Source organism: Rousettus aegyptiacus, unplaced genomic scaffold (assembly GCF_014176215.1).
Source record: "Rousettus aegyptiacus isolate mRouAeg1 unplaced genomic scaffold, mRouAeg1.p scaffold_m13_p_15, whole genome shotgun sequence".
In the NCBI taxonomy this organism is placed as follows: domain Eukaryota; kingdom Metazoa; phylum Chordata; class Mammalia; order Chiroptera; family Pteropodidae; genus Rousettus; species Rousettus aegyptiacus.
Window position 1 is genome coordinate 48,611,160 of NW_023416290.1, and position 12,214 is coordinate 48,623,373.

General features: G+C 42.1%; 1 protein-coding gene across 1 annotated transcript in view; it reads right to left on the reverse strand.

Moving 5' to 3' along the window:
- The window catches only part of SNTB1 (syntrophin beta 1), a 192,501-nt gene that overhangs the window by 4,205 nt on the left and 176,082 nt on the right, over nt 1-12,214 (reverse strand). The window contains exons 5-6 of the mRNA XM_016156574.2: nt 6,125-6,321; nt 1,086-1,276 (exon numbers count right to left, since the gene is read on the reverse strand). Of these exons, the coding sequence (XP_016012060.2) occupies nt 1,086-1,276; nt 6,125-6,321 (388 nt within the window). The remainder of the gene's footprint in view (nt 1-1,085; nt 1,277-6,124; nt 6,322-12,214) is intronic.

Below are 12,214 nucleotides of genomic sequence, written 5' to 3' on the forward strand. Positions count from 1 at the left end.
TTTCAGTCTTTCCCTATTAGGTAACGTTCACTGGTTTTCAGAGAATGACCAATAAAGTCCCACGGCAGAAATGCAGGAAATAACTATGGAGAGACGGGGTTTGGGGAAGGAGGGGGTGTAGAAGATGAACTGAAATTATTGGATCTTTAAAATGGAGATTTATCTCTTCGTTTTATATATTCCCCCCTCCTCGTTACCAAGTATAAGTCAATAAATGTTTGGTTGACTAACCCAGTGACTAGTTGTCAACCTACGCATAGAATGCTTATTATAAAATCAAGGTCCTCTTCGAAGTTCTATATCCCATGGTTTAAATGAGATGCTATGTCTTCCTGAGGAATGGCAAGAACTACTCTTGCTAGAAAGTAGAAGAACGTGCAGTTCTCCCCCCGTCAGTGGAACTGAACTAATATACCTTTTCATTACGGTGGGCCGTAATGGTCACAGGAAACCATGAATTAACACAGGAGCTTATTTTGCATTGACGTGGAAGGTACAAATGTTGCCTTAACTGACAAATCCGCTAGTTTTGTTGGACATTATTTGACGTTAGCCCAAAACTTCTGGGACTTTGTCTGGCCTTCTCCCCTCTTGGGTACAGCTGACCGGTCTCTCTCTGTTCCCCCACAGCCCCTCCCACCCACCTCTCGCTCTCTACGCTCTCTGCTCCTCTGAGGCCATCCGGGTGGCCGGGACTACGTATCTTACATCGCTGCATCCCTGACACCTAACAATACTGAGCGAGGTTAGATGAGATGCTTAAAACTTAAAAAAAAAAAAAAAATGGTATGATTTGAACCTCATGGGACCCTATCTGAGAATTTAATGCTGACTTTGTAAAGGATTATTTCCTTCGATTCAAATATTTAGGTAGGGTTCTAGTGGAAAATGAGACCAAAGTTAAGAACTGAAAAAATTGGATCCGATCACCGTTTTTCAAGGATCGAGTAAGACATGAACCTGCAAGAACTTGTTAATAGTCAAATGCTGGATAAATGCAAGGCACCGTTGTGTTTTGAGCCATTATGGGTGTGTTGCATACTGCGATACACAAAATTACCCTTTCTAAAGAAAAGTGCACTTACGATCTCTCCATCTTTGCCTCCAAAATCTAAATACAGCATCCTGATTCCATCATCTGAAGACATTTTCAGCTTTTCATACGGAGCCTGTATGATTGTCTTGGCAAAGGCACCGTCCTGTGGTTCAGTGGTAATAGAAAATCCGTTGTCATAATGTATGGCCAAACGGCACTCCTGGTTTTTGTACGTGCAGGCTGAGAGAGAGAGAGAGACAGAGAGAGAGACAGAGACAGAGAGAGAGAGAGAGAGAGGATGAACTATGAACAACAGAAGCAAATCCATTTTCCCAGACAATTAGCTTCTGAATTTCCTCAGTCCCAGGGACCAGCGACAAATTCATTTTTAAAGATAAAAATTCATAATTGTTCATGAAAATATTCTTCCTGGGTTGATTTTTATCTTGTCATTTAACTTGCCCCATGAAACTAAGGGGATTAAACTGAAAGAAGTTCCTTTTGCTGGGATTTACTGAATTTTATCTGGGCTCTGGCTCTGATCTGACCATCTGATAACACACAGGTAGGTAGGTGTCCTTGCCTTCCAATGGCCTTGTCTCAAGGTGGAAAAAAAAACCTGACATCTGATTTAGGGTAAGCTACCTCTGAATTATCATCATCATCATCATCATCATCATCGTCGTCATCATCATCATTGTCATTACACACAAACAGACACACACAGTCTAGGTCATGTCTACCACCTGGTGAAAAAGCAAGCATTTCCCCTGTTACATTACCAGATTTAACAAATATAACAGCTTAGAATTCAGGAGCGAGTACTTCAAAGATAATCTAATTTTTAAAAAGTCAAACAAAGCTCATTTTATAAATAGAAAAGAATGCTTTTTCAATGTCCCTGATAATCTGATGATCTCAGGTCCTAGAAAAGCTCTGCCCAGCGTGGCCCCTGGGAACCTCCGGTTCTGTCCCCGCGGCGCCCTCCGATCCAGAGGAACAGAACTGAAACCTGATCAGGTGAGGTGCCAGCTTTTATCTGCAGTCCTCATGGCATTTAGGAAGAAAACAGTGCTTGACATTTATGAGGGTGTTGGGGAGACTCCCACCAGAATCCGAGTTCCCATGTAGGAAGACTTGAATATTTAAAGTCCTTGATCAGAATTCTGAAAAGGGTTAACAAGTATCAGAGTAGTTTTTTTTTTTATTATTATTGCCTCACACACCACCACGTTTAAGAGGCCTTGGCAAGTAAGTCAGCTCAGGCCACCGTGCGTGTCTGGAAGCCCCTTAGGAATAGCAGGACGTTTTCTTTGCCGGGGACGGAGTTCGGGAGGAGTACGAGTAAGCACGGCCCTGACTCCTCCGGCATGAGCTCGGCTCAGCTTTATAGCCCACGCTGCACTTCACGAAGACACACTTCTGTAGCAGGACCTTAGCTTAACGTGACCGGTGGAAAGAGCACAGCTCGGAGAGGTGAACGTGTCACAGCCCAGGTGGGTCAGATTTCAGAATTCAAGTCCTTTCCACTCTGTGCCATGCATCTTTCTCACACGCTGATCCTCGGGTAGGGAAGGATGCAGAGAGGGGTCTGGGAAAGAGAGTCATAACAGTGGGGGCGGGGGCTTCAGAGTGTGGGGGGAAGTAATGGGGTCTCCCTCTGCTCACAGAATGAGGTGGCGTCTAACTGAAGCTCTGGTTAAAAAAATTCCCCCTACACATCGCAGGCAACTTCCAACTTGTAACTAAGCTGATATTTTCCAAAGCTGCGTTCTCTGATAGGTCTTTGAGTCCTTCTGGACAGAGCCCCTCGGTAAATCTTGTTATCCTCTCAGAAAGGCCCTAGACCTCTGCTACCCTCTAGTCCAGGAGTGACCGAGGACCGAGGACAGTGGTACGGACGTAGTTACGGTTTTCCATCTCGAACCCTCGTTTTGACACTTCGCTTCTTCCACCTGCAGACCGTGTGCGGGAATGGGCTCTACATTTGGGTTTCTTTTTTTCCTCCTTGTGTTTGAACTTTAAAGCTTTGCCATGAGATATTCTGAATTAACTGGTTGTGATTACTTTTCATTCTAGTTGACCGCAAATGGTATTCATGGCCTTTCTATAATCGAATCGGTTATCTCTGAAGATGTTCTCAATCTACACAAAATAAATTGAACACATTATCAAGTTAATTGAAGCTCTGATTAAAACGTAAACCCTTTTCCCCAACTCTGTAGGCATCTTTCAATTTGTAACTGGGTTACACCTTTGGTCATTTCCATAATTTCTTCTCTCCCATCACCAGCTAGCTCTGTTCACACAATTGTTTGTTATTCTCCACTGGCTGGCCTCTCAACAGCCTCATTGTTGCTCTGTGGAAGTAGCATTCAGTTTATTGAGAGAGAAGGATTTTACAAAATTTGTGGAATGTGAGCTAAACCAAATCCCTTTGGACATCTTTATTCTTTCCCAGAACACTGCTGGACTTATTGCAAGGAGTCTGAACTTCTCTGGTATCACATATATAACTTCATTCAATTTCATTTTCTGGTGGCTCGGTGCTTTTCCAACTCCTGGGTTCAACATTCCAGTTTCTCTTGCCTTACAGAAATAAGCATAAAACAGTAAAGTTGCAAAAGATTCTCCAAAAAGGTTTTCAACAATGTTGGAAAATATTTGGAGACCTTAATTAGTTTCAGGATAATTTTTAAAAGACAACTGGTTTCTCACATTTGCACAAGGAGAGGAAACATGGAAGAACACTACTACACGATGATGTGTGTCCCATCTTTTCGGATACCCCTGGGTGCCAGAGGAAGTTGCAGCCTCGTGCAGTACTCCTCACACGGTGGTCTCTGGACCAGCAGCATCAGCACCACGTGCTGCCTTATTAGACACGAATTCTCAGGCCCTCCCACAGAACTGCTGAATCAGAATCTTGGGGTGGGAGTCAGAAATCTGAGGCTTTTGAAGATGAAACTAAGAAACTTTGCTTTCATCGTTTTCATGTGGCTACACTTTTCAGTGTTTGGAAACACTGTCTCCACAATGTCTCTTGGGAAATCCTGCTCTATGGCGGAGCTGTACCATGGGGCTTTCTTCCATGATGGAAGGTTCTAGATTTGCACTGTCCAACATAGTAGCTGTTAGGCACGCGTGGCAATTGAGCGCTTGAACTGTGTCTAGAGCAACTGGGGAACTTATTTAATATTAATTAATTTAAATTTAAATTGCCATGTATGACTGGAGGCTCATATGTTGGACAGCCTGGGTCTGGGGAAATAACTATAAGAAAGACAACTAATAATAACAGTTTGTGAGCACTTACTATGTGCCAAGTACTAGGTGCTTTACATGGATTATTTCTCTTAATTCTTGAGGACAGTCTTTGAGATAGGTTAACTATTATTTCCTCCTTTCTGTAGATGAAAAAACTACGAGATTTAAGGAAGAGGTTAAGAAAGAAATAGAACTGGAATTTGAACCCAGGCCTATCTGACTTTAAAGCCCATACTTGTGATTATTACCTCGTACTGCTTCCTCGGTGACAGAGAGAAATGAAAACTGGCAAGAAAACATTAGAACAGGGTGAACAGAGACTGTTTTAAGAAGCAGCTCTAAGGCACTCAAAGCTGGATTTACTGGAAGACTGTTGTTGGGGATACTAGTTATTAATGCACGGAATGCCCTCTCTGTGAGTGACCACAGGAGACCTGGAAGAAGCTAGTCTTAGATCTCAGAACCAGAAACAGTTGGTCTTAGAGCTCAGAATCAGGAACATTACAGACACTGTTAACTGTATATTGTGCTGGCTGGTAAAAAACACGGTTAAAAATGGAGTCCACCTTAGCAAATGTACAAGATTTTACAGCATATATTTTACTTGTTTATAATCTATTTGTGTGTCTGTCTGTCTGCCTGTCTAAATCTCTCATCTGTCTATCTATCAATCATTTATCTACCTGCTTACCTACCTGCCTATGTGATTTGGATAGTGGTATGAAAATGATCTGTCACAGCAGTCTGAACAGAACTGTTGTTTTTGGGTCAGTGGCATACGAGTGAGAAGTTCCATGTCTCTGTAGACACCATAGTGAATGAAGAAAGGACTTTAGAGAAACACACTGTAAAGTCAGTTCTGTTGTTTATTACTTGTGTGATCTTGGGCAAGTTACTTAACCTTCTTAGGAATTTGCTTCCTGATTTGTAAAATTAAATTCACAAGGGAATCATGAGGATTATTAGATGAGATGAAGCAATGAATTGTGTCCCAGGACACACATATCCTCACATGTGCGCGCGCGCACACACACACACACACACACCCCTAATGGTTCTACAAAATGAAATTTTTAAAATGTTGATCTTGTCTTAATTAGTTGACTTCAGGAACCAAAAAGGGTTGTTTCTCATAGTATGAGAAACACTGAGACATAAAATGCTTGGAATATAGGTTGTACTCAATTGGTAGTATACTATGGAAGGGTTCTTCCTTCTATACGCATATCCCGTTTCTAACTCATCCTGTATTAGGGCTCTGCATGAATGTGATTATATTCATCGCATGTTCCCTTCATTCTGCCTGCTTCTCTATCCATACGAAGGGCAGGTGATGGGTGCCTCTTCCCAAGGGTAAACGCTTGATCCTGCTTACCCCACCTAGATGCCTTTGGTTTCTGCTTTTTCTGAGAGCCCGGTTGTCCAGTTTTCTGATCAATTCTGTGAACTTCCTAATATATTTCAACTAATTGTAGTATGTGATAAATCACTCAGCATCAATTTCTGTTGTTTATAACAGGAACTCTACTAGTTTGTGCTTTAAAATTCATGACTCCAGGAAGCCACCCAAGGGTTATAGGTAGGAAAATGACATCTGAGTAGGCAAATTACCAACTTTTCTTGAATAAAGATGGGTTTAGGCTTTTCACAATCAAACTTTAGGTTCCATTTTACTAGGGCATATGGCGCACCTTAACTTAGAAAAATTTAAATTTACCTCTGGAATTTTAAGTACCGCAAAGCTGGCAGTGGAGACTACTTTGAGGGCTTGTTCTTCCCGTGACAGTGTGCCAGTGGGAGCCCGTAGCCAGCAGTGCTCACCTGTGCTCACTTCGGTCACGAGTTCAGCTGAGTTGTGACAACCCTGGACTATGCTCCTTGTCCATTGGGAAAGGTCCCTGCTGATTTCGGCCCTGAAGAGATGTGTCTCAATCCCCTGCCTGGTGCCAGTTCGTGTTGCAAAGGACAGATCCACACCAGGCTGAGGCAGTCCTTTCCCTGGACCCGAATGGACCAACCTGTTCAGAGAGAGAGAGAAAGAAGTCATCAAAGTGGAAACTACTTTATTCACTGAACACGTTGCCTGGGAAAAGCCCCTTAACAGGCGACTTGTTCTCAGTCTTCTGCTCTGAAACCAAAGGGTCCAGTGTCCCCTGGTGTTCGCCAGTCAGCTGCCATCACCTCGCCCAGTTTCTTCGCAGTGGTGGAGTGACATTAAGGAGCGCCCAAGAACAGTGCATCTGGTGGAATGTGCAGAGCAATCGAATAATATGACTTGAACTATAGTCAGACAAGTGCAACTATACTCACTCATCCAAAAAGAAAGAGAACGAACTAAAAGAAAGAGGGAACGATGTAAATAATGTGGAAAAGTCCCCCTGCCGTTTCATTCCTGGGCATATATAGATCCCAGCGTGAGCACAAGAAGGGGAAAGAAATCTCCTGTTTCCTGGGTTAGACTTAGTTTCTGTTTCTTGCAGCTCGGAGCATCTGGCTGCACTGGTTGTGTGTCTGGGTGTGCATTTTTCATGCGCAGGGTCTCCGAATGCAAGCAAATAACCACGGGACTCCATTGAAGAGGGAGCAATCTGTGCACCTGTGCTAAAGCTTGAGCAAGAACTGCAGCAGTGGACTTCTTGAGAAAAGGAAGAGCATTGATCTTTATGGGAGATTTAAGGGATTTTCAAGAGTGATGTGCACTGCTCACGTTGTTCACACTGACTTTGCAACTCTACGCTCAGCATAGAAGGTGACTCCAGCAGTCAATACTTTCTTGAGTCAGACTTAAAAGTCTCTGAGTGCTACCTTCTGAGTAGCACTGGCTCCTAATTCTCACTTGTTCCCTATAAATGCTCAGCTCTCCCCTGCTCTATCCTCCTTCTCAATATCTCAGCCTCCTGTTGTAAGAGACTATCATATCAGTAATTTGCAGGGCAGTGTAACTATAATTTAGTAAGTGTTACTTCTCTCCAGGGTCTTTGCATTTTCAGCCTTATCTTTTAACACAGAAAGAAACCAGTTGCTACAGAAATCCAGGTGGATGGGAGAGTTATTTTTCTTAGCAAAGCGCTTGTTACCTCTAGATTAAAAACTGCATAAAGGAAATCCAAAAGCTTATTTTCTATTTTAAGCTTAAATATTATAGACCAGAGTTATCCGCCGAAAGAAGAAACATATAGCCTGTTGAATTTCTAGCAACAGGCTTGCTGTATAACTTTGAGGAGCTTGCTTCCTTTATTTATCTATCATCTGTATCTATCTATATCTATTTATCATCTATCTATCTATCTATCTATCATCTATCTATCTATCATCTATCTATCTATTTATTTTTACTTGTAAAGTTGGAGTTAGTCATTTTCAGGGCCAACTTGAAGAAAAACATTCATTGAAAAACCTCTTAATTGTAAAATTTTAAATGAAGATAGAGAAGTTCCCAAGAGAACAAATGTTGTCAACAATGTGGAGAGAAGGGCACCTTGGTACACTGTTGGTAGAAATATAAATGGTACCGCCACTGCGGAAAACACTATGGAGGTTCCCCCCAAAAATTAAAATTAGAACTACCATACGACACAGCAATTCCACGTCTCAGAATACATCCGAAGGAAGCAAAATCAGTATCTCAAAGAAATATCCATATTCCTGTGTTCATTGCAGCATTATTCATAATAGGCAAGAAAAAGAAAGAAGTGTCTGTCAATGAATGAATGGATTTTAAAAACGTGACACACACAGTAATACTATTCAGCCTATTAAAAGAAGGACATCCTGCCATTGGCGACAGTGTGGATGACACTGGAAGGCTACTACGCTGAGTGAAGTAAGCCTGACAGAGCAAGACAGTGCCGAGCCTGACGTCATACGTAAGTCAGGCTAAGCAGAAGGTTTTTTTATTTTTTTTCCAGTGTTTACATCAATATTTTATTCAAACAAGCTTTTATACTGTACAAAGCCATATAAACAGCAAGCATTCTTAAATTCAGATTTAACAAATTTACAAGATCACCCATACCTCTTTAAGGCTCTGAAATCAAAATCGATTTTGACTCGATTAGTGAAAACCTGGCTAGAAGGGCAAGCTCCCAAAGGTCCATTGGTGACAATGGATGAAACTGGAAGGCTATTACGCTAAGTGAAGTGAGCCAGACAGAGCAGGACAAATGCCGCATGAGCTCACTTATATGTGGAATCTTAAAAAAAAAAAAAACTAAAAGTCGAATTCACAGAAACAAAGTGTAGAATGATGGTTGCCAGGCGCTGGGCGCTGGGAAAAACGGGGAGATGCTGATCAAAGGGCGAACGCTGTTAGTTTTAAGATGAATAAGACCTGAGGATCTGATACATACCTTGGCGACTACAGTTAACAATACTGTGCTGTATACTTGAAATTTGCAGATCTTAAGCGTTCTGTCTCACACACAAAGGGTAACTATGTGAGGTGACAAATATGTTAATTAATTTAGGAATCATTTCACATGGACATCAGATCATGTCGTATTGATATCATGTTATCTGTCGATTATACCTCAATGTAAGAAATAATAGAAGATAGGGAAATTTCATGGATCCCATAGAAACGAGTTTAGGAAAGTGTGAGGGCAAATGTCTGCTGACAGGGGTGCCCACGCAGGAATTTGACATGTAGAGGCGGAGTCCAATTCCTCAGGAGAGAGAAGGGCATTCTGTAATGAGCAGTGAACAAGAATGACTGAGATGCTGCTGAGGTTTCTAAATCTTGGTGAGGGTAAAGAAAACAGGAAGCTTTCTCAAAAGCCCAGTATACGTTTTAAAGGGATTGAGGACCAGCTAAAAATTCATTAAGAAAGGTATATATAAAAAGCACAAGTTTATATTGTTTTCTTAACTGCTCAAAAGTGTTTTTACAGAGAGACTCATGGACATGGACTATAGACTAGTGGTTACCAGAGGGTAAGGGGTGGGGGAGGAGGGGGCGAGGTAGACGGGGTAAAGGGAGTCAAATAGAGGTGGGTCGGGGGAAGGTGAGGTGGGTAAAGAGGATCAAATATATGGTAGCTGAAGGAAACCGGACTTCGGGTGGTAAACACACAATAGAATATACAGATGTCAAATGATAATGCACACCTGAAAATTATATAATTGTATTAACCAATGTTACCCCAATAAACAATTTAAAGAAATAATAAGAACGCTAAAAAAATATTTTAAAAAGTGTTTTTATACCCATAGGTGTTTAAGTTTTAGTTGCGTTAGGAAGTCTATCTAGTTCTTTCTTAAAATCTTAAAATCCGTATCCGTTGGACGCATCTGGCAGACTGCATGGTAACCTGGAACGGGTCACAGGTGTGGGAAGCAGAAAATCCTGCACGAGAACCACGTCCCACCGTTTGTTACATACATAGCACAGAACCTCGGATATTGTTTTCAGCTCAGTAAGTATTATTTCTATCCCTTGCCCAAACTCTCGGTTTTCCTATTTTAAGAGCATAATTCCTGCCTCATATGATTAGAATTAAATATAATAAAATAAAAAAGCACTCAATCTAGTATTTAGTGCATCATAGTAAGCGTTCAATAAAAATGAGTTCCCTTATGCTTCCCCTGGTCTAACATGCTCACTTCTATCCCCTAAATTTCCACCCAGGGGACATCAACTCTGTCACAGTCTGGGACCAGCATAAACGTAACAAAGAGGCACAAGTGAAGCGAGAAAAAGATATACCACCCTCATGGAAAATGTCACTTTTTTTGTGAATTTCCTACCAATATTCGCTTTTTCTCCAGAAACACTAGAAAATTAATCCAACAGTAACTGGAAAATGCCATTTGTTAGAAAATTCACATGTGGCAGGTCTAGGTATAAGGAACGAAATCACTCACAGGGCGTAACGAGGTATGAGAGCCGGGATCTGTGACGGGTACCGCGCGTGGGGCGTCCCGGATGGGAAAACCCAGCGTGCTGTGGGAAGTAATGACGTACAAAGAGCCTTCGGAGGGAGGGCTATTGGTGCAGCTTGTCATTCACCTCATACCAAACACTCATGAGAAAGGGAAAAGGGAAAAACTACTTCTTCGACTAACCAAGTGTGAATTAAAGGATAAGTCGATTTGCTATTTGAAGAATGGCAGACATGCTGAATTATGTGTTCTTTGGAATATGCCAGTACTGGTTAATGAAACATACGGTGTTGTATGTAAACTGTGAGATACAATTGTCTTTTCTGCTACCTCCCGTGCATACTGGTAACAAAAGGAAACTTTTTCCTGAGTAAAATCAAGTGAACTACATCAGATCCTCACATGAGTACACATCCTCTGGACAGAGCGTTACACAGGCGCTGAAAATTGTTTTATAAACATACAGGTAAAGGTGAGAAAATGAATCTATAAATGAATCTATTGAAAAGCTCTAGGTATACAGTTGAAGTATGTAAAAGAAAAGCTTGGAAACAAATCTATTAAAATGTCAAATTTTGTGGGTGCTTTCATTTCTTCTTTACTTTTTTATTCCGAACATTTTCTCTCAACAACATATAACTACGCAATTTAAAGATGAGCTTGAAAAGGCTCGGAGACATGAATCTAAATCTTTCATTTTTAGACTGAGGACTTCTATTGCATAGAAAAATATACAGATTCTGATTTGGTGAGGCATACATGTTTTGTTTGTCATTTGTTAGTGGCAATTCAGTGTCGGAATGCTAGATGAGCTTATCTCTGTCCTTTTTGGCATTTGTTTGTATCTGGGTTATTGTAAATTTTCCATGTCTAGCTCCTAAAACCTAGTGCCTGCTGGCTGTGGCTACGGAATAGCCTTTCTCAGAATAAAGTTAACTGATCCACGAGGGATGAAACCTACATCTGTGGCCTCATTAATCCTTTACATGACCTACTGGCTGGCCTCCAGCGAGTGAGACAGGAAAGATGCTGAGACCTGCCAGTTGAAGATACAGGATCCTTTCATATTCAGGGCGGGCTCTGAGGGCCCTCGGAGGAGCTTCGTACTCTGTTTAAGTCTCTTCTCCCCTCCTTCCAGCTGCTCACCAGAAATCGCTCACAGGTCATTCATTCGGTAAGTCAACTTCTAATAGTCACCAAGTGATATATATCCCTCAAATATGTTTGCAAACTGTTATGGGCTGAACTATGCCTCCTAAAATTCTATATTGAAGCTTTAACCCCCAATGTGACTGTATTTGGAATGAGGACCTACAAGGAGGTAATAAAGGTTAAGTGCAGTCAAAAAGGTGGGGCTTTAACCAGTAGGTCTGGTACTCTCAAAAGGAAAGGAAGAGATGCCAGAGAACTCTCTGCCTCTGTGCCCACACAGGGGAGAGGCCATGTGAGCACAGAGCAAGAAGGCAGCTGTCTGGAAGCCAGGAAGAAAACCCTCCCCAGAAACCAACACTGATGGCACCTTGACCTTGGCCTTCTGGCCTCCAGAACTGTGAGAAAATAAATATCTGTTGTTTAAGCCACCTGGTCTGTGTTTTGGCAGCCTAGGCAGACCCATAAAAACACCTATTCTATGCAGACTTAGGCACAGTGTGAGCAGAACAGACATGGCCTTGAGGAGATACCGTTCAAGAGGAGAAATGCTCTCTTCCCTCCTGATTCCCACAGACTTTTCACTCTGGGTTCAGCCCCAGTTCCTGGGAGACTTATTCCTAGAATATGAATGAGAATCGGAACCAGCCTCCGGCAGATGACAAGTGGAGGGTATGAGCTGGTGCTAGGTGGATGGGTGGAGAATATTCCTCCTCGTTGGGGCAACCTCCAGAGGGTGAGTCTGAACCTCCAGGAAAAGCAGTTGCATCACAGGAACAGAGAGCAGTAGATTCTGGCACAAGGACAAAGTTGGACCCCACAGTCATCAACACACTCGTTATTTCATTCCCACCGAGGTGTCGGAAATAATTTTCCTTCGTT